The sequence below is a fragment of the Acomys minous genome (genome assembly GCF_964271855.1).
Source record: "Acomys minous genome assembly, chromosome: 10".
Taxonomy (NCBI): domain Eukaryota; kingdom Metazoa; phylum Chordata; class Mammalia; order Rodentia; family Muridae; genus Acomys; species Acomys minous.
The window spans coordinates 34,021,230-34,044,497 of record NC_140491.1 but is presented as its reverse complement, the minus strand read 5'-3'; the positions used below and the strand labels follow the sequence as shown (position 1 = coordinate 34,044,497).

Genomic DNA, 23,268 nt, shown 5'->3' with positions numbered 1-23,268 from the left:
TATGCTTGTTTTGAACCACCCTTACATCCTTGGAATAAAACTAACCTGATCATGTTGTATGATGTATTTAATGTGGTATTAAACCCAGTTTGCAAGGATTTTATTGAAAAAATTGTACCTATGTTCAAAAAGAAAACCAGCATTAACATTGTGAGCTGTGAGGAAACATCCAAAAGAAAATCATGGAGCCAGGTGGTGGCTCACACCTTTAATCCCAGCACTCGGGAGGCAGAGGCAGGAGGATCTCTGAGTTTGAGGCCAGCCTGGTTTACAATACTACTCCTGAAAAGCCAGGGCTATAACAGAGAAACCCTGTCTCAGGGGGAAAATTCATGAGTAGGGGGGGGGGGGGGACAGGGAAGTGTCACATTTTTAGAAGTCTAGTTAAATGTGAATGGAACAACAAAGAGATGGAAAATAATGAATAGTAGAATATAATATAAAGGGCAGGCTGGAGCCAGATGATGCGTAGGACTGTGTGGTAGTATTTCTAAGGACAAACTTTGAAGAGAACAAGGACAAAGAATGACCTCAGGCCATGGTACAAAGAACAACTGAAGTGGCAGTCAACTGAACACAAAAAGCAACTTGGAGGCTACCATAATAATCCCCATGAGTCAGGAAGCCTGAATAAGGGCAGTGGCCTGGGGAACTAAAATCTGAAGCCTTGCAGTGTCATGTAAGTGATTTCTAAGTAAGGATTTTATATCTAATATCTAAACACATAAAAATGTTTCTTCATTTACTCCTAATTAGAAGGAATATAGTCATCATAGGTCTATTCTGATATTTAAGGTTTTTTAAAAGATTTATTTATTTACTTATTTATTTATTTATTACATAAACAGTGTTTTGCCTGCGTGGATGCCTGCACGCCAGAAGAGGGCACCAAATCTCATGGTTGTGAGCCATCATGTACTTGCCAGGAACAGAACTCAGAATCTTTGGAAGAACAGACAGTGCTCTTAACCTCTTGAGCCATCTCTCCAGCCTGGATATTTAGTTTTTTAGTCTGTCCTTGAAATTGTTAAATTATTAGATACTGGGAATAAAGACAAGCTTTACATTAAATGGATTTTAACAAATACCTTTTGGGGAGTCAGTCTTTTATAAATTTATGTTTGTCAAAAATTTTTGAAAAAAAAATATCCCTAAACTCTAACTTAAAAGTGCTAGTAAATGTGCACTGGCATGGTTTTTCCTATGAAAACAAAGATAAAATAAAGATATATATTGATAAAAACATGCTTAATCACAAGTATAACATAGCATCTAGTCAGCTAACCACCTTAAAAACTCCTTTGAGCCAGGTGTGGTGGTGCATGCCTTTAATCCCAGCACTGGAGGCAGAGCCTCTGTGAGTTCGAGGCCCCTTGGTCTACAAAGAGAGTGCCAGGACAGCCAAGGGCTATTACACAGAGAAACCCTGTCTTGAAAAACCAAAACCAAAACAAAACAAAAAGAAACAAACAAAAGAACTCCTTTGAAAATTTGACCCAGGCATGGTGGCGCACACCTGTAATCCCAGCACTCAGGAGGCAGAGGAAGGCAGATTGCTGTGAGTTCAAGGCCAGCCTGAACTACAAAGCGAGCCCAGGACAGCCAAGACTAACACAGAGAGACTCTGTCTTGAAAAACAAAAACAAAACAAAAAACAAAAGCAAAAAGAAAAAAAGAAAGAAAGAAAATTCGGAAATTTGCCATGAAGAAGATGTGGACTCCAGACGTGCACATAGACACCAGGCTCAATAAAGCTGTCTGGGCAAAAGGAATAAGGAATGTTCCATATCGTATCCAAGTATGTTTGTCCAGAAAAGGTAATGAAGATGAGGACTCACTCAATAAGCTCTACACATTGGTAACTTACGTGCCTGTTACCACATTCAAGAATCTACAGACGGTCAATATGGATGAGAACTAACCTGCTGAATGTCAAATAAAGTTACAGAACTGAAAAACAAAACAAAACAAACAAAACCTCTTTTGACCCCAGGTGTACAGATGAACCAAACTCTGAATAAGTGACTTAAGGGGGAAAAAATTAAGCTAAAGGCACAAAAGAGCTAATACAGTGGTAGAGCTGTCTCATGATGCACTCACAGGTCCAGGGTCCTTCTGGCACATTATTTCAGCCCCACCCCCATGATACTTTTATTAAGACAAGGACTTAAGAGAAATTATCTTGAATTAATTGTCTTCAAGCCTGCCTGGAGGAGGCACTCATTTGGCTGACAGGAACCTGATGCAATGAACCTGAGCCACACACGGACCTGTGTGCCTCAGAAGGGAAGTCTGGATTCTTATAGATAGGATAGGTATAAGTAATCTCTGACAAAAAGGTCTTTGAAGCAATATAAAATGCCTTTCATTGTGAAAGAGATATAATTAAAGTCAGGATAGTGGTGACTCTTGAGCAAGGGAGAGGATTTTGAGAAAATGTGAGATTCTTCTACCAAGGTAAGCAATATTTTCACTTACGCTGGCTGGTTTTTTGTTTGTTTTGTTTTGTTTTAATCTGACCACAAAGGATTCAAAACACAGCCACTCAAGCCTGCTGACTTTCCCACTGAGTCATCTCTCAAGCCCCAACTACCATTGTCTCTTAACTGAAATTGGGCTTGTGAACGACATTTGTGTTTATATACTTGGCAATACGCTCAATGACTTCTCAATATCCTAACATAGTATCATTTATAACTTATTTTGTAGGAAAAGAAATAAACTACAAATTACTGGCTTTGCTGGTTCAAAAACTCTGATGTTACAAACCTTTCAGCTGTGCCTGTGAATATATACCACAGCTTTTTACTATTATACCAAACATCATAAACCCATATAGACAAACCCATTTTTTTCTGATACCCAAAGTTTATACATCTTATGGCAGTACATTGACTGGCTGGACTTTTTTTTTTTTTTTAAACCTGATTACAAGGGATTCAAAACTCAGCCGCTCAAGCGTGCACTTCTCTTATGACCAACAATATGTAACAGCAAGTACTATGTACTAACTCAATAATCTGATAGTCAACCAAGAAGCATTTAGAATCTCCTTTGAAGATACTAGAACACCTGGAACAAGGAAGAGTGTGTTGTATTAAAACAATGTGATTAAAAGACTTTGAACTCAGTAAACAATTTCGTCACAGTGATTGGGGAAGGGGGTGTGGGGGGGACACACTGGAAAGCACTTCTTTCATAGGCAACAAAAATCCCTGTAAAATATAAAGTTCTATGGAATAATTTTATTATATTCATTTCACTTTTAAGTCTTACGTCTTTAAAATAATTAACATTCAAAACAATAAAAGGCCCATAAAATTACTTACTCTTTGTACTCTCTCCCTCATTCTCAGAATCCATTAAATCACCTGAACGCATAGCAGACATAATCTTCTGAGCAACAGTGGAGAGGGGTGTCTCACAGAGATCAAAACCTACACATGCCTCATAATTTTCCATTTTCATAAAGTCCTAAATATAAGATAAGTACCCATATGTTAATTTTAAGACTTTAAAAGGACTTACATATATTTCCATTTAAAAGGTATGAATAAATACAGGAGATAGGTTTTGATTATATAATAGGGCAGAAAAAATGAGAAATGAGGCCTGTTGGTACAAGCTGAACTGGGAGACTGAGGCAGGCAAAAGACAGTTCAAGCCTGCCTAGGCTTGAGAACAAGTTCAGGGACAGCCTAGGCAATTTGCAAGACCCAGCTTCAAATATTTTTAAAGCTTAAAAAAAAAAAGTGCTGGTGTGGGGGATAGGGCTAAGTTTTAGAGCATTTGCTTGATATGTGCAAGCCCTAGAATTGATTCCCCAGTGCTACAAATTAAAACAAAACTAACCAGAAGCACATCTTAGGGATCATGATAAACAGATTTTTAAAAAGGCATGGCTATGCACGCCTTTAGCCCCAGCACGTGGGAGGCAGAGGCAAGTGGATCTCTGAATTTGAGGCGAGCCTGGTCTACAGAGTGAGTTCCAGGACAGCCAGGGCCATACAGAGAAACCCCTGGGGATGGGGGGGGGGAGGGGGTGTGATGACACCCTCACTTTCTTATTAACCAAATATAAAGTAAGCCAGTCTCTGAAAACTAGCTATTACTAATCTTCAAGTATACAACTCTGATACAGTAATTAAAACTGACTTGGGTAATCACGGCAGACAAACAACCTGCTATCTTGGCACTGACACATCCTATTGGTCCCCCTGTGCAGGAAGGACAACTCAGGACATTCAAACAAACAGCTGACAGTTAAATCTTACGAGAAAATTTAAGGTTAAAATTTTTTCAACTACATTAGGTTCACCTAACAAAAGTAAATTTATGTAACACAATACAATAGACAAAAATGTATTTGTTTAATTATAAAGTTAACAATGCATGTCCATCTATATCTCTATATACAGATAGAAAATATCCATAAAACTTTCTGAAATATGTATTTTTAAGATTGGCATTCCATATAACAAAGAATATTCTTAGGGTTCTCTCCTACAATAGACCTCTTATAGTATTTAGTATCTAATACAAACGTCGTGAGATGAGCTCTTTGGGAGTGCTTGGTAACTGACAGGCAGACCAGTGTGGTGGTGTGTGCTGATAATCCCAGCATAGTCATGAATTCAGTGCCAATCTGGGCTACAAGGCAAGACTTTATCTTTAAAAAAAAAAAAAAAAAAAAAAAGAATTTAAGAGGGTGGTGGTGGCTCACACCTTTAGTCCCAGCACTCAGGAGGCGGAGGCCAGAGGCAGAACTCTCTGTGAGTTCAAGGCCAGCCTGATCTACAGAGTGATTCCAGGATAGCCAAGGCTACACACAGAGAAACCCTGTCTCAAAAAACTAAAACTGAAAAAAAGAATTTTTTAAAAATCAAATTGAAGAGTTACTTCAAGCTTTTAAAATAACTGTTTAACACTTTCTTTTCTAAGAAACTGATTTAAATATGTATCATAAATCCTTTAAGCAACCATTTGTACATAATTTTGAAACTTAAAAAATTTCAAATTTCATTAATTATGCTGTATCACACTGGTTAAAGCTCTAGTAGGGGCCACCAAAGCCCAGCCCCTAGAATGGAAATGCTCAAGTCCTCAAACTTTGTGGTGCAAGTAGAAACATTTAGTCTCAAAGGTTAGAGACCTAGGGGAAAATACTTCAAACAACAGAACTTAATGTTAGTCAAATACAAGATTTAGGTACTGAATATAATCATAGTATTATCTTACCCAGAGGAGGTAAAATTCAAAGCCCAAATGAAACTGCACATTTTCATTTGGAAATCTATATATTTGCTAACTATCGGGTATTAAGTGAGTAATAAAAAAGTTAAGTATGTAGCACAGATATACTGAAAAAAGATATGACACACTCCAAGTAGGAGATGTGAGAGTCCACCACATACACAGTAACTTAAAATTTTACTGCTGGGATTTTGTTTTGCTTTTTTTGAGACTAGGGTTTCTCTGTGTAACAGCCCTGGCTGTCCTAGATTCACTTTGTAGACTAGCCTGGCCTTGAACTCACAGAGATCCACCTGCCTCTGCCTCCCAAGTGCTGGGAACTTCTGGGATTTTTAAAATTCATTTTTTTCATATCACAGTTGACCTCAGATAACTAAAACCTTAAAAAGCAAAACTCAACATTCTACAAACTTTTGAAATAGCAGAAAATGCCAATTTTAGATTTGATTATATTTAAATATTTGTATAACATGCTTTTTTCCTACCGAGATTAAGTGACAGCAAGCAAATTGTTATGAAAAGCACTGATATGCCTATCCCAGAACTGGAGAGGCAGAAGCAGGCAGATCTCTTAAATGCAAGCCCAGTCTGGCCAGCCAGTGCTACAAGAGTTCAGCACCTCCACTCCCAACAATGGTTACATGGGTTAAAAGCCAAACTGATACAAACAATATCCCCAACTTAAATGTGTGGGACTAAAGTGTTTCAGATATTTCAATTTTTGTACATATACAAATAGATATCTTAGGGATAAAATCCAAGTTAAAATGTGAAATTCATTTATATTTCAGACAAACCTATACACGTAAGACAAATGGTAATCTTATAATCTGTTTTGTAACTCTGTCCTGTCATGTAAGATCAGATGCAGAATTTTTCACTTGTGAAATCATCCCAGTTGTTTGTAAGTTTCAGATTATGCAGCATTTAAAAATTTCAGATTAGGGAAGTTCAACTTGACACTAAGTCTACAAAAGTAAAATCTTAAGTTTATAAACTTAGTAGTGCTGAGGCTGATGATGTGGGTTAGTCACTGCCGCCAAGACTGATGAAGTGACTTTCATTCCCAAAGCTCTCATGAAAGGGTAACGTTGATTCCTGCAAGGTGTTCGCTTATCTCCAAATATCCATTATGGTATGCAGGTATACACTAATAGACCACACAGACACACACACACTCCTCCCTGCACACTACTTAGTGTGGAAAACAACTAGTAGTTTATTAGTCTAATACTTAAGAAGTAAAACACAGCAGGCATAGTAAAGATTCCATCTGCAGAGCTCTTCAGTCTCTAGGACCAGAAGCCTTAGTCTTTGACTGGTCTTCTAAATTTTCCACAACATCTTTTAGATAGTGTTCATTTTTAAAGAAATATACATATAATTCTCTTTCCACTTGATGTAATTTATTAGTTGCCAAAATTTTTCTTTTTGTCTTCACATCAGCAAGAATTTCAGTAAGGAGATGATTTAATTTATTCATCTGAGATTCAACTTGATGAAAGTGCTCCATTAACTCCTAAAAAGGGGAGAAAAAAAGCTTTTATTTCAAGAACTTTATTCCGAATACCAACTAGAAATTTAAAATATAATCTAAAATGAAACTCTATGATTTAATAACTCCTCAACCGGGTGTGGTGGCGCACAACTGTAATCCCAAAATGCTTCTGGGAGGCAGAGGCAGGCGGACTTCTCTAAATTCCAGGCCAGCCTGGTCTACAAAGAGAGTCCAGGACAGCCAACACTACACAGAGAAACCCTGTCTCAAAAAACAAAAAAACACAAAAGAAAAACAAGAAACAACAACAACAACAAACCAAATAAAAACCTCCTCATAATAAAAAGCCATATTAGGCTAGTGTGGTAGGATACTTGAGAGACAGAGCAGGAAGATCTCTTCAGTTCTAGGCTAGCCTCATCTACATAATTAATTCCAAGCCAGCCAAGGCTACATAGTGAGATCCTGTCTTAAAAAAAAAACAAAAACAAAAAAAACTAAAGAAAACCAAAAAGCTGTAATTAAAAATCCCTGGGCTGAAGAGATGGATAAAGATGTTGTCCCATTGATCCCCCAAGCCTACATATTTGAAGGAAACAATAGACTCCCAATTGTCTTCTCGTCTCCAGACACATGTGCACCACTCTACACACAAAAAAACGCAGTAATTTTTTTCTTGGTTTTTTGGTTTGTTTTGTTTTTTGAGACAGGTTTTCTCTGTGTAGCCTTGGCTGTCCTGGACTTGTTTTGTAAATCAGGCTGGGCTCAAACTCACAGAGATCCACCTGCCTCTCCCACCAAGCGCTGGAATTAGGGTGTATGCCACTGTGCCTAGCTAGCTGGGCATGTCTGTAAGCCCAGCAGTAGAAAAGCTGAGGGAGGATGCTGTAAGTTTGAGGTCAGATTGGGATACAGAATGAGTTCCACACTAGCCTATACTGCAGCATGAGATCCTATATCAAGCAAACAAGCAAGTAATCAAGTAAGAAGTGTCTACCAGATTTACAGTCAACACACAATTAACTGTAATAACATCTAATAGGGAATTCTGAATGACTTAATGCAAACTCTACTTCCTGAAGTGTAACTGATCTGTTCTGTGTATTCATAATTAATAAATATTATTGAGTGCCTACCTTGTACCAAGCACTGTTTTGTAACTATTTGAACAAAAACCTGGGTGTGGTAGCGTAGGCCTATAACCCCAGCACTCAGGGAGGGAGAGGCAGGCAGATCCCTGTGAGTTCCAGGCCAGCCTGGTCTAGGATAGCCAAGTCTACACAGAGAAAGCCCGTTTCAAAAAACCAAAAACCAAACCAAACAAAACAAAAAACAGCAAAACCTTTCTCATGGAAGCTTTATTATATTAATTAATCAAACTTTATTGCAGCTTAATCTGTGCCTGATACATATAAATGCAGGAAAAGCCTTGATATGAAGTCTAATAAGCAACTGCTCCAGTCTGGATCCATAGACGCTTTGTTATGGCAGTGGGAGGGGTTCAGAAACTCCACCTCCTGTCTCTCCCAGAAGATGCACAGGCAGTTAACATTTGGGAGACTTCTGGGTAGTGGAGTTGCAAATAAGTTAGTTGTCCATGCTCCTGTAACTGGCCTCTCGTTCAAATCCTGTTAGCTATCGCAATTAGACTCCCTGGTTCGCCAAGCTAGACTTGGATGGAGTCCTGTATTCACTCTTTATTCTGTCCTTGGTAGCCTCAGCTGCGTGAGTGGATGGTTCACTCCCACCACCTAAGGAACTAGAACTGTCTGCAGGGTGAACCTGAGACACCAACCACGGACTCACATCTGCCTCCACACTGACTAGAGGACAATGGTGCTGGGGTCTGTAGAAATAATAGTGCAGGTTACTTGTCTATATTATATAATCACATTGACAGTAAAAACCCACAGTGGCATGGTGCTTTTTTTTTTTTAACCTTAAAAACAAACAAAAACCTGCCTCAACAAAAATCTCCTTTTCTCCCTCCCCCCTTCTTTCCCTATCCTGTAAAAACGGAATTACACAGACTACTCAATGAAAACCATGCTAACTATATGTAATTCTTCTGCTTAAGAACTCAGACATGGGGGCTGGAGAGACGGCTCAGAGGTTAAGAGCACTGACTGTTCTTCCAGAGGTCCTGAGTTCAATTCCCAGCAACCATATGGTGGCTCACAACCATCTATAGTGAGATCGGATGGCCTCTTCTGGCCTGCAGGTGTACATATGGGCAGAGCACTGTATGTAAATTAATAAATCAATCAATCTTTTAAAACCTCAGACATGTTAAAGCTTAATGTTTAATAAATTTGATTTCCTCACTTTTTGCATTTAAAGGATTTTTTAAAATCTCTACAGTTGTCCAATCAAGCATTCTAGTCTTCAAAACTGTAGCCAGTTATCAGCAGAGGTTCTCACAAAGTCTGCAGCTCTAACTACCACCAACATTCCAGAGCACGGCTCACAAGCAGCTGAGTGCTTGTTATGAAAATACAATTCTGGGCCTCAACTCAGGATAAATTATTCCATCTCTGTAACACGGCCAAGAATCAACATTTCAATACTCCATGCCTGGTGATTCCAATGTACAAATTTTAAAAATGACTGCATTTAGACCTGTCACATATGCTAATTTCACAAATTAGTACTTTATTTTTTTAATTTTTTAAAAAGATTTATTTATTATATATACAATCTATGCTTGCCTGCATGTACGTGTGCCTGCCTGCCAGAAGAGGGCACCAGATCTCATTACAGACCGTTGTGAGCCACCATGTGATGGCTGGGAATTGAACTCAGGACCTCTGGAAGAACAGCCAGTACTCTTAACCTCTGAGCCATCTATCTCTCCAGCTCACAGATTAGTACTTCTAAAACTACATTTTTTTAAAAAGGTAATTTTGACATTATCGTCACCTTTAATATTCTCTAAGAAAACTTTGGTAAACAAAAATCTGGTATACTAATAACCTCAGTTAATTTTAGTTAACCTAATGATCTTATAGTGCTAAAATAAATATTCCTACAGCAGATACTAAAAAATGTTCAACTTCACTAATAAAACTGACTTGACTTTTAAAATTTCCTTTTATTGTTTTCTTTTTGCTTGCTTGTTTGTTTTGGACAGAGTTTTTATCCTGTAGCCCTGGCTGTCCTAGATATATGTAAGCAAGGCTGGTCTTAAACTCACACAGCTCTGCCTGTTTCATGCACAGCCTGACTTGACTTAAAAAAAAAATTATGTACAGTGCTCTGCCTGCATGTACCCCTGCCCACCAGAAGGCATCAGATCACAGTACAGATGGTTGTGAGCCACCATGTGGTTGCTGGGAATTGAACTCAGGACCTCCTGAAGAGCAGACAATGCTCTTAACTGCTGAGCCATCTCTCCAGCCCTGAGACTTGACTCATTTAATACCCTAATTAGGCAGTAAAAAAAGAAAATTAATGATACCAAATAGCAAGATTATAGTAAAACTATTTTCGGGAATCTACAATGCATTTTTGTCAGATCTCAACTATCTGAAACAAAGATGCACTTATAATAGAGACCATCATGTGGTAGCTGCTGATAGCCAGGCACTCTTAAATATTTTTCAGATGAGCATGGTGACTCAGACCTTTAATCCTAACACCTAGATGCAAAGGGAAGAAAACTGCTACAAAGTCTATGTAGCAAGTTCCAGACCAGGAAGGGCTACATGCTGAGACTCAAACAAAACCAAATTTTCCCCAATGTTCTTTTTTTTAAGATTCATTTATTTATCAAATATACAAAGTGTTTTGCCTGCATGCACACCAGCAGAGGGCACCAGATCTCACAGATGGTTATGAGTCACCATGTGGTTGCTGGGAATTGAACTCAGGACCTTTGGAAGAGCAGACAGTGCTCTTAACCTTTGAGCCATCTCTCAGCCCCCACAATGTTCTTATGTATATATAGTGTAGACAATGAAGTCAACTGTGAATCACAAAACAACTTAGAGCAATTCAGAATTAAGTGTGAAGCTTTAGAAGTATCCTACACATTTTAATTGGCTTATTTTCTCCTTTTAAAATATGTTAAAAAATAAGACAATGATGGGCTACAGCAATGCCTCATTAGATAATGACACCTACAGCCAATCCTGACAACCTGAGTTCAATCCCTGGGACCATATGGTAGAAAGAAGGGAACCAACTCCTACAAATTGTCTGGATCTCAATTGTGCACCATGGCACACATGCACCCACATAACACACAAATAAGTAAGTGTATTTTTTAAAAAAAGAATATGGAGAAAAAATGTCTACCTACATCTCAAAGACCCCATGTAGAGAGAATGCTGCTTCCTGGCCTCAAAACGAAAACCTCCTCTGCCATTATGCTATTATGTCGAAGCATATGGTGCCAAATGACCATGAATAAAACTCTTTGAAATCATGAGCCAAATAATCTTTTCCAAAGTTGCTTCTTTTAGGTATTTGGGCTACATAAAAGTATGTCTAATTAACTAATATAAAGACAGACCACTAGAAATTATTTTAATATCTGTCATGAGAAACAGGTTAATTATGAAGTTTTACATAATGGAACAGTAATGTGTCTACATAGATGAGTTTCAAAAAAAATGTTAAGAAAGGCCAGGCAGAGGTTGCACAGACCTTTAATCCCAGCACTTGGGAGACAGAGGCAGGTGGATCACTGTGAGTTTGAGGACAGCCTGATCTACAAAAGCAAGTCCAGGACAGCCAAGGCTACACAGAGAAACTCTTGTCTCAAAAAACAAAAAATATAACAAAAATAAATAAATAAATAATGTTAAGAAGCAAGTACATGGAGGGTATGGTGGCTCAGACCGTTAATCCCAGCACTGAGGAAGCAGAGGAAGACAGATCTCAGTGAGCTTGACCGTAGCCTGATCTACACAGTGAGTCCCAGTACACAATGAGACCCTGCCTCAAAAACAAAAAGACAAAAAAACAAAAAAGAGAGAGAAACAAACTGAAATGGAAACAAGTAAATGCTAGTCACTGAGAAGCATGTTTGTGATTCCAGCACTCGGGAAGTAAAAGGAGGAAGATTGCAAGTTTAGGGCCAGCCTGAGCTACGGAGTGAGTTTAAGGCAAGCCATGAGCATAGTGAGACCTATTTCCAAAACACCAAAGACTGCAGTTATACCTTAATGAGGAAGCCCTTCCCTAGAATGTAGACGGCCCTAGGTTTCATCAACAGCCTCAGCCTCAGTGAGTGAATAGTAAGTTTAAGGGTACAGAACAAAAACAAACGAGTTACTGAAACATAGAGTTCCGACCATATACAGTTGAAGAACACAGAGAAGTTAATATATTATCTAAGAATTTATTTATATAATAAAACTCAAAGACAGTACTCCTCAAAGGCTAGGGAGTTCTACTAGAAGAAGCATGTGACAATAAGTCCACATAGATTTTTAAAGACAGAAAGGTGATCCTCTATTTGCTAAAATAACAAGTTTTCTTCCTTAACACAGCATCAATATTATGTATTCTTTTATGGTGGCTGAAAACTTTATAAACTTTCAAATTCCTTACATGAAATTAAAAATTATCTGAACACACACATATACACACACACGGAGTTAAAAATCATACGGTTAAAAAAAGGGGGGGCAGTGTCAGAGAGAAGGCTCAGAGGTTAAGAGCATTGGCTACTCTTCCAAAGATCTTGAGTTCAATTCCCAGCAACCACATAGTGACTCATAACCATCTATAATGCAATCTGGTGCCCTCTTCTGAAATGCAGGTGTACATGCAGGTAGAATACTGTATACATAATAAATAAATAAATATATATATTTTTTTAAAAATCATATGATTTTAATATGGTGGCATACGTGTATAATTCTAGTACGTGGGAGATTTTGAATGGAGATCAGCATAGGCTACATGGCAAGGCCCTGTTTCTTTAAGTTAAGTAAATTTTATATTAGTGTAATAGGATAGGGTAATCTTTTCCTCATGATATTTTCTTCTATAAGAAACATTTTTTTTATTTAAATACTTTGTATTTGAATAAGTATTTTTACTTGCACATATGTATGTGTACCACATGTGTGCCTGGCACCCACAAAAGCAAAGGACATCAGAACCAATAGATCAAGAGTCACAGATGGTGTGAGCCACCATGTGGGTACTAGGAATGCAACATAAGTCATATACAAGAGCAGCAAGTGTTCTTAACTAAGTCAGCTCTCTAGCCCTTACAATAAACATAATTTGAAAAGCATTTTAAATTTCTAGGTGAACACTCACCTGATCACAAAGCAACAGCTTATTTCCTCCATGATACAAAGCATCACAAAGCATGTCCACATCATTATTTAGTTTGGACAGAAAGGAAAAATGCTCTTGTGTAGACACTGTCAACTGATCTCTTATTAGAGAAACATCTTGTTTCAATTTCTCAGCCACTTCTTCCAGGTGTTCATGGGTTATAAACAATTCTTTTTTCTTATTGTCTCCTTCTAAAAGTTGATAAAGCCTAAAATACAAAATTTAAATTAAAGAGAAAAATGTTTAGGTTAGTAGTTTTCAAAATTATAACCCACTTCATTGGGTCACATATAGTGATACCTAAGTAACAATTGAAAAGCAGTAATTTAGCCAGGCGCTATGGTGCACGCCTGTAATCCTAGCACTCTGGGAGGCAGATGCAGGCGGATCCCTGTGAGTTCGAGGCCAGCCTGGTCTACAAAGTGAGTCCAGACAACCATGGCTACAAAGAGAAACCCTGTCTCAGAAACAAACAAACAAACAAAATATCCACAAGCCTACAGAACAAAAGAACAATCTTAAGTAGCATGTCACTTTTTTTTTTTTTTTTTTGAGACAGAGTTTCTCTGTGTATCCCTAGCTGTCCTGGACTCGCTTTGTAGACCAGGCTGGCCTCAAACTCAGTGATTCGCCTGCCTCTGCCTCCCGAGTGCTGGGATTAAAGGCATACACCACCACGCCCAGCCTCTCGTTCTCTCTTCTTACAGACAAATCTTAACAGACTATAAAACTGGTTGAAGTCCAAAGCTGCCAATTGTAATTCTAGGGGCTATAACTACACAATTACACAATGGCACATTCACATAGGAAGCAGAGGTAGGTAGAACTTCTGAGTCCCAGGCCAGCCTGTTTCAAAAAACAAAACAAAACAAAAGCCCAAAATCACTTTGTTTATTAGTATAATGAGTGATTTAGGGTTGCTTCATTGCTTTCATTTTAGGGGTTACCATCTACATAATGATCTATGTTATTCTAATCCTACAGAAAAAATAAGGACTAGCATACAAAATGTGTGTGTGTACGTGTGTGTACATGTGCACAGGGAGGGCAAAGGTTGATTCTGAGGGTCTTCCTCAACCACTCTCTGCCTCACTTTTTAACAAAGTCTCTCATGAACCTGGAGCTCAGCTATTCCATGAGACTGGCTGGCCAACAAGCCTAGGTACCCAAGCACTTCAGTGACTGAACTATCTTCCCAGCCCTGTGCCCCTGGCTTTTTACGTAGTTCTGGGGGATCAAGTTAGGTTTTCAAGCTTGTACACAAGCACTTCAGTGACTGAACTATCTTCCCAGCCCTGTGCCCCTGCCAGTTCTTTCTTTCTTTATAATACAAAGTCTCATTGTGCGGCTCAGGCTGTCCTAGAATTCTTGCTATGTAGCCCAAGCTGACCTCAAATTCAAGATTCTTCCGCCCTAGCTTCCAGAAAGTTGAAATTAAAGGTGTAATCCCATGACCACAAGTGTTTGCTGAAAATTGTTGTTATATAGTCCATGAAGCCCTCAAACTTACGAGATTTCTGCCCCAGCCTTCTAGGTACTGGGATGACATACATGAGCCACCACACCAAGCACAGTAAACTTTGAAATCTACTACTTCACCCTTTCAATTCCTATTATCTTGGTATCATCAGTGGCTTAGCTATCCAGGAAAGTTAGCTTTCATTTCACATGGCCTACCTCCCCAGATAGAGAAATAGTCTTCCCACCACACTACCTTGCCCAGATCCCATCAGTATCATGCCCAGCAATACCTACAGTACAAAGCTGTACTCAAATTTCCTGTCCCAAAGCTAAAGTATCTAATGATATCTAAGTGGGAGTAAAATATTTTACCAGTTTATTCCCCCAACTCACTGACTTCGGCTCTAGAGTGGCTACGTTCAGACCTAACATGAACAGAAAGGGAACAAAAACAAAAACCAACAACAAAAAGATAAAAAATGAAAGAAAAGTGGAAAGTCCAAATCTGTATACAAGTAATTTTTTAAAAGTTCAAAATTTCTGTTCCCTAGTATTTCACACAAATAAAGGAAAAAAATACTAAGAAGCAATGACATACATACCTATGAGTAGAATAATCCTTAGGGTCGATGGGAATCCTTGAGTTTAACTGCTCAGATGGCGATGGACCTGTTAACTCTGCTAATCGCTGGCAGAGTACCATGTTTCTTTGACTAAGTTGTTGAACCAAATTTTCAAGTTGCCGATATGTATCCCAATGCCTTCTCAACTCAATTTCATATGATAACTGTACAAGCTCAAATGATGCCTTCTGCTTTATCAACTGATTTAAAACTAACTTTTGTCTTGCTGTATAATAATCTTGTTTAGCAATCTGCAGATCAAAATCTCCCTTTACAACTGGCATGTTCAATAACTGGGCATTCTCTTTTACCACAGCAGGCAAAATTTTGTCTTTTATATGAGTGATTTGTTCTTCAAGTTTGAGAATCTCACTGTTCAAGCTAGAAAGTTTAGCGTCCAAATTTTCTTTACCAATAGCCTAAACAAAGAAAGCAATAACATTTTAAACTATAGATTTAAACTTTTATTTTAAAATTATTTTCACTTTTAAGTGGTGCGATAATGTATTCAATGAGTGAAAACTAACTTTTTAGTGTAAGCCAAAAATAGGGGTTCCCCCACAAAATAGTTTTAAAAGGGAAAATACGGATTAAGTCCAGAGAAAAGCCACTGTTAAGTACTGAACTTCAGTGCTTTTACATTATAAACATATACAAACAAACAAACTAGATCTCATTATTACCTTAATCATAACTTTATCAGCATATTATTCACTATAAGAAATGAAGATTCTAATTTCTCATAAATTATCTCAATGGGTATTTTCTTAGTCCATCAGCTGATTATAGCACACAGATTTACCAGATTTACTCCTTTTATTATTTCAAAGCATTTTTGTCTGTTGTAGTAACTAATTTAATTCTGATTCAGAAAACTCTACATTTTTATTCAACTATCCAGTGGTACAAGAAAGCAACCTTCCAAAGAGTGCAGATGAACAGCTCAATATATCTACATATTCTCAAAAGTAAAGAGAAAGTCATTCCATTGAATCCTAGACTTTTGATTTCATTAACACCATCTTCTTGTCAGAGGAAACTAGGCAGAATACCCATAAGCAAGCAAGTAATCTCTTTGGCATATATCATAAAACAGAAACTCCAGTTTAACCTGTATTTGAAAAGACACATATTTCAAATTCATAGTGCAAATTAAGATATTTCTGTTCAAAACCAACCAGGTAATATGACTGAGGATAAAACTATTTAAATTCTAGTACTATGATTAATACTTGTATGAAACACACACTACAAATAAGTACTGAGCAAATATAAAATTAAAATCAGATTCCCTCTTCTAAGGTAGTAACAATATTAAACCCTGTATTTCTAACAATCACAGTATGAATTAGGTCGTATCTCTTATGTTTACCTTGCTGGTTAGGCTATGAAGATTCTCTTCTGCCCATTTTATACTTGACTTCATGCTCAAATTACTTGCTTTCAAGTATATGATCTGCTGCTGAGCACAGATGCTTGCAATCTGCAGTCTAGCCATCTCCACTTGTCTATCCTCGAGAATTTCTCCATTATCACAAATAGATGGTGTTTGTATATCTAAGAGCTGAAAATTTTCTTCATTTGAACTTTGGACGACTTCATGTACACCCTGAAAGAACTGCTTCTTGGTGTATAAGGTTAAGGCAGCTGTGCTCTGTTCTTCCTGGCTTATGTATTTTCCCAAGGAAAACTGAGACAGAAACACCATTGGATTTGCCCCCTGACCTGAGTTAGAACTTCTGAAGAATGTCATCAAATTATTAATCCCATCAATAAGAACTTGAAGTTCATTACTGAGCTTAGTATTCACAGCATTTAAGAATCCTTGCCTCTGTTTCAGCTTCTTGCTGGCTTCCTCTTGTTTAGCACTCAATGTCAGAGACTTGTAGTTAGTTTCGGAAGCCATTAACTGGTATTTATTCCGCTGCTGAATTTTTAAGTTATTTAATTTCTGCAGAGTTTGGACCTCATCCTCTAATTTCTGTATCTCCTTGTCATCCACAATAGGCGTCTTCAAATCAAAAGTTCTACAGGTTCTAAGAACTTCATGCAATGCTGCTCCTTCTAGGATGGGCTTGCCTGATTGCTGAAGCACGCTGAAAGCTTCCAACTCTTTTTCAGACAATACATTCTGTCCATTGGTGTTCCCACAGAACCATTTCAAAAATGACTCATCTTCAGCATCCTCAAACAGCCAGTCAAAATCTTCTCCATTAAGAACGTCAGCTTTGGGATAACCAATTTTTTTCAGTGTTTCCACAAACTCATTTCCACAACTCATGGTTTAGCTGCCCCTGTTTTTTTATATTTGATATGAATCTATGGTAGTGATTTTTAAAAACTAAGTTCAAACAGAAAAAAAAAGTTTACACTAAGTCCACAGAAGAAGGGGGGAAAATACAATCTATAATGTGTTTTCCTGGGGGGTGGGGTGGGAGAAAACAAATATTAGACCACAAACAAGGCAAATGCATCTTAAATATAAATAATCTTATCAGATGACATCAGGAAGCTGCATAAGTGAAAGGCAGATGCAGTATCTGAAGAAAAGAAAGCAGAATGTAAGTAATGAGGGTGTTGCTTAGGACACTATAACAGTAATGAAGAATCTAATTAACAAAGACACAACCATAAAAACCTGATTTTTTTTTTCCAATGATGAAGTTACTTAAAATACACTAGTTTGTAAAATAGTTGTTTTCCCCTGTCGCTTCTAGTTAGGGAAGAGGAATATGCCAATATTTTAAAGGAAGAATCAACTAATATTCACCTCAATCAGCATTCATCAGGTCCAAACGACTCAATCTACAGATATAACCAGACTAATGCAGAGAAAACCAAGACAAGTTGACAAGTTTCAAAGTACCCAGCAGTCATCAAGTAAAAAGCATTATTTTGAACCAGCACGACTTGAGCCAAACTAAGGTCAGTGGCAATGGCAGGCCTTAAAATCACATACATCTGACACTCTGGTCGCAAAATTTATGGGCTGAGTTTTGTTTCTGATTCTATAGCCGAACGTGGTGGCCAAGCCTTTAATCCCAGCCCTCAGGGAGGGAGAAAAGGATCGCTGTGAGTTCGAGGCCAGCCTGGTCTTACAGCGCGAGTCCAGGACAGCCAGGGCTACAAAAAAAAAACCCTGTCTCTGAGGGAAAAAAGAACCCCCGCCCCCCACATACACCAAAAAAAAAAAAAAAAAAAAAGAGTATCCAGTTATGACATTTAAGATCCCTAATAAGACGTACCCACAAAAGCACCGAATTGCTATTTTTTTTAAAATGCACAAAGGATAGGGGTATATTTTAACGCTTGGCTAGTGTGATTGAGGCCTTGGGTTTTTCTCCTCAGCATGCGAAAAGTAAAGTTACCAACCCCAGCAGGATGGCTGGCCAAGCACCCCCACCCTGCACGAAGCCTCAGCCTCACCTGTCACCCCGCGCCCGGGCCCAGCGACTTCTCTCGGTGCCTCAAGCTGGGTGTAGGAGGGTACACCCCCTTACCTCAGGATGCCCCCGCCGGCGCTCTGAGCGGCCTCCGAGCGCGCGCGCGTCGCAGTGCCTCACGGGAGTGCTGGGACGCGCACGCGCAAATGGCGACGCCAGTAATATCTGCGCAGGCGTAGTATTCCGAAGAAAGGAGAAGCGGAGCCGCTGACCCGCCCACAACGTGGAACCAGGAGCCAGGTGATTGGCTTTCCGGCCAGACGCACCGCCCCTTAACCCCGTCCCCATTCCGCCCCTTCCCCCACAATGTCCTTCCCGCTAGGCTCAAGAGGATTGGTTTTCTCACTGAAGGCTCCACCCACGCCACGCCCCTTAATTAGCGTATGGGTCTCTTGGGGCAGCGCGTTGCACAGCGATCCTGTTAGGCCTCCTGTTTTAAGTATGGCTTGCAGTCTTTGACACCGCTATGGGACCGAAAGCTTGAGGCCAATCATACCCCTCCCTCCCCCAGCAGCTCTCATCTCCCCTCAACCCCCTGTAGGGTGACCCAATGTGGTGCTAGTAACCAGATCAGCAGTAGAGTCCCCAGCAGGTCTCTGGCAGCGTAGGACTGCTGGCTATAGAATCTTTTACAACAACGGCTATAGAGCAAAAACACTTAACACCCATGGCCTCACTGATTTCCAAGCAAAAGCTGACTTCCTCCAAGATCCGATATTCAAAATGTAAAGTACCTAAGTTTGGAGTGCTGTGGAAGGCGTGCATTCAACTCTGAGGCAGCTGAGACACTGAGGCAGCTAAGATAGCCAAAGTTAGGATTCTGCTTCAGTCCGCCTACCTGTGATGTCATTGCCTACCTGCCATGGGGGCGTGGCCCTACCCAAGATTATAAAAGGCCAAATCCTCGCCCTAGCTCCCTCTTTTACTCTCTTTCCCTCCCTCCCTCCCTCCCTCCCTCCCTCCCTCCCTCCCTCCCTTCTCTCCCCATGCTCACTTAATAAACCTCATGTAATCTAATATCTGTTGCCTGGCATCTTATTATCTTATTTCTTAGTATTAATTATTAAATTGGTTTGCTGAACTAAGGCTAAGGCTGATGCAAGCCTCATTAATGTCCTATGGTCCCAGAAAACTAACCTTTGGAATTACAGTTGACATTGGTAACAACGCGTCTGTATGGGGCAGAATTTGTTCATTTTTCTACCAGACAGCATTTGCAATTTACCAATCTCTTGTAAGATGGCATATACATATGCGAGGTGTGGGCTTTGATCATCAGAAAACAGTACTCCTTGTGACCCTCCTCTGGTCACAAATGAGGTGGCTTATCAGACAAGGTTCTAGTCTAGTTACTACTAGGTTGAATTCTTTCTGGATCTTCTTTTCCTCCTTGTTTATTTGTTTTTTGAGACAAGGGTTTTGCTGCAGGGCCCAGGCTGGGCTTGAACTCAGGATTCTCCTACTTGAGTGTCTACAAGCACTGGGGTCATAGGTACGAATCACCATGCCCAGCTTGTGATGATTTTAAAGAAAGAAAAGCTAATGTTCTAGTTAGATAATTTAAATTCTAGTTGAAGACATTTACTACTCTTATTTGACTTTTTACCCTCCCTTTGAAAGTCAGTAAAGCCTGAAAGTAAATAAAAACAAACATTACAGGGAATGGTGCATAATCCAGGGTTAGGAAGTCAAGGGATTGGCCCTGAGGGCCGGCTGGAGGTGGGGGCTCAGCAGGGAGCTGGTGCTCAGTGGGTTTTGGCCAGAGGAAGTACAGGCAGTGTTTTTGGGAAATTTTGCTGAGGAGGCAAAGACTGAGAGAAAAAGAGCCAAATGACACAAGATGAGGGGGTGGGAATGCAGGGTTGAGAGGATTTTTGGTGTTGTTTTGTTTTAAAGTGGGAGGAACTTGGGGGATATTTATAGACTGTGCGGAAGAACTCAGAGGAGACAGAATTAAAGATGCCAGAAAGACAAAGGGCTACTTTGCAGAATGAGGGTTGCCGTCTCCCCACCTCCACCCCAGAGCAGGAGGCGCAACCTGGAACCCACCAGACCAGCCAGGAAACCCACTGTTCTTTCTGACTCCTGAACCCCAACTCTCTATTTGGAGTTGCTGACCACAGTTATTTGTTTGAAAGGTGTTTGTGAGGCCACAAGAAGCCATAAAAATACAAAGATTAGCCAGGTGGTGGTGGTGCACGCCTTTAATCCCAGCCCTCGGGAGGCAGAGGCAGGTGGATTGCTGTGAGTTCAAGGCCAGCCTGGTCTACAAAGCGAGTCTAGGACAGCCAAAGCTACACAGAGAAACCCTGTCTCAAAAATAATAAAAATAATAAAAATAAATAAAAAGATTAGGGACAGGATCAGTCCCCTGAGTACAAATGGTAAACACAGTGGGGCTAATTATACAGACCTGGAACGTTTTCTTGGTATTGGATTAGAAACTTAAGAAGACAACTATGTTAAACTTATTTCCAAGACAAGCTTGTTTTCTTCTACTCAAAACCAGTTGCGGTTTCAGTGGGGCCAAAAGGTAAAGGGAGCCCAGGAGCTAATCTTTCCTAAGCAAGCCTGTGAGAACATAATGGGTGAAACAAACCTAAAAGCAGGGCCATGAGTAAATCTTTGCTGTTTGCCTTACTCTCCTGGCATCAATATTACAAAGTATCTTTTGTTTTAGACAGTATCTTTTCACGCAGCTTTAAAACTTTGTATACAACTGTGATGTTAAAGGCCGTTTTCAAAAGCAGTTTAAGGGAAGTGAAGAGATCTATTCTCCAAACAACACGGAGAGGGGCTGTTTTTAAGGGGATGACAACCTTGGGCAGGCATGGGATAGCTTGATTATGCAATTTTTTTAAGTCACAAAAGGTCTGAGAAAGCTGGCACTGGACAACTCAGGAATGAGTAAAGGAAGGGAGCCCCAGGAGTTGGCAGAACCCGGGGCTGTCAGCCAGTGAGACGTGGTCTGGCAGCTTTTTCCTATTGGTCCTGTTCTTCCAGAAGAAAGTTGACTTTTCTTAAGACCATGGACTTGGGGGAGGGGAGTTTGCTTTTCATTGTATTTACATTCATGTGACGAAGGTGAAAACTCAGTACCAAACTCAGAAGTGTTTGAATCTGCACCAGTAGGAAGGGGTCACCATGGTGGTGGGTAGGGAAAGGGATCTTGGGAGCTGGAAGCCGGTAAGAAGCGGCCTGGCAGAGTTTAGGACCGGGAGGAGCACAGGATCTTAGTGTGGCTGAGAGGCTCATGTCAGTTGAGGAAGACTAGGATGAGAGCCACTGTAGCTCTCTTCCCAGGCCATTGGCCTAAGGCTAGAAAAATCCAGAGCTCCTGTGTCTCAGCTGTCTGGCTAAAGATTAGGAAAAGAAGCCATGTCCCAGTAGCCAGAGGCAAGTGCATCTCTGCATCTCTAAGTTCGAAGCCAGCCTGGTCTACAGAGTAAGTTCCAGGACAGCCAGGGCTACACAGAGAAACCCTGTCTGGAAAATTGGGGGGGGGGGGAATGTCCCACTAGCAATTAGCCCAGATTAGCCCAGCTCCTAATTTATACAGCCATAATCTCAGCACAATAGAATGGAAAAGGACAAAGGACTCAGGGTCCACTTGCAGAGGAGGCTGGGCTTGAACTAACTACCATGAGATCCAAATGAGACGGTAAGGACAAAGGGCTAAGTAGAAGGTAGGCTGGGCTAAGGTGAGGGACAGGAGAGAGCAGGCATCTGAGTTTAACACTAGAGACAAAGCGAGTAAGGAGCAGTAGGGACAGCTTGGCACCACTCTGGCTGCCAAGAGGGAAGTAGACAAGGCTTTAGATTTATGGGCAGTGGGCTCACTGGTGGGCAAACATGAAGGACTATAGAGATGGAAGAGGATTGTGTGTGAAGAGACTGTTTGGGGGACGGAAAAGCTATGGAAGGAAGTGCCATCTCTGAGCCTTGTTGGGCCTGGTGGTGCACACTTGTAATCCCAGCACTTGGGAGGCAGAGGCAGGAGGATCTCTATGAGTTCAAGACCAGTCTGGTCTACAAAGGGAGTCCAGTACATCCAGGGATACACAGAGAAACCCTGCCTCAAAAAAAACAAAAACAAACAAAAAAAATCTCCAAGCCTCGTTTCCTAACCATGAGATGGACCCAGCAAGATTATAGCAGGTGCTAATTACGCAAAGCGCTTAGCACAGAAGCTGGCACCCACTGGCCCCAATAGGAAGTGGTAGCAGGGAAGACCCAGAACCACAGTGTTGGAGATTTAAATGCCCACAGTGACATCAATACCCAAATCATACCAATATTGAGGTTCTAATTGTATTCACAGCAGAAAACTTTTTCTCTGAGTGACTTGCAACTGCCTCTAAGGCTGCCCATCCCTTCCCCTGCACCCAACCAAAGGCAGGGATACACATAGTCAAGAATCCAGAATTTAACAAGCATTCAACAATTGACAAACTGTTGCCGGCTGCGAGGACTGAGCCCTCCCCGGGTTTCCTGGTTCCACCCTCAAAACCTCCTAGCAGGCACCACTAAGCCATCCCAGATGGACTCTAAAGGCGGTTCAGTGTGGTGACCCCATGCTCTCTGGAAGTCCCGATTCGTGCCCTCTAAGGTTATTCAAGGTGGCAAGTCCTCGAAGGACAAGCCTCAGGGGGTTCCTCTCTCTGGGAGGAAACTGAGTCCTCCAAGAACCAGG

The 23,268-nt window shown here is 40.2% G+C and overlaps 2 protein-coding genes across 2 annotated transcripts in view; both read right to left on the bottom strand.

The window, feature by feature from the left end:
* The window catches only part of POLN (DNA polymerase nu), a 142,749-nt gene extending 120,691 nt beyond the window's left edge, over positions 1-22,058 (bottom strand). Inside the window, exons 1-2 of the mRNA XM_084798671.1 lie at positions 18,633-22,058; positions 3,330-3,474 (exon numbers count right to left, since the gene is read on the bottom strand). Of these exons, the coding sequence (XP_084654797.1) occupies positions 3,330-3,474; positions 18,633-18,863 (376 nt within the window). The 5' untranslated portion in view covers positions 18,864-22,058. The remainder of the gene's footprint in view (positions 1-3,329; positions 3,475-18,632) is intronic.
* Positions 6,449-18,223, bottom strand: HAUS3 (HAUS augmin like complex subunit 3). The gene is made up of 4 exons (XM_084798670.1): positions 16,505-18,223; positions 15,112-15,551; positions 13,028-13,256; positions 6,449-6,772 (listed from the first exon to the last, which is right to left on the bottom strand). The coding sequence occupies exons 1-4, from the start codon at positions 17,411-17,413 to the stop codon at positions 6,539-6,541; spliced, it is 1,812 nt and encodes a 603-aa protein (XP_084654796.1). The 5' UTR covers positions 17,414-18,223; the 3' UTR covers positions 6,449-6,538.
* Positions 22,059-23,268: the final 1,210 nt, after the last annotated feature.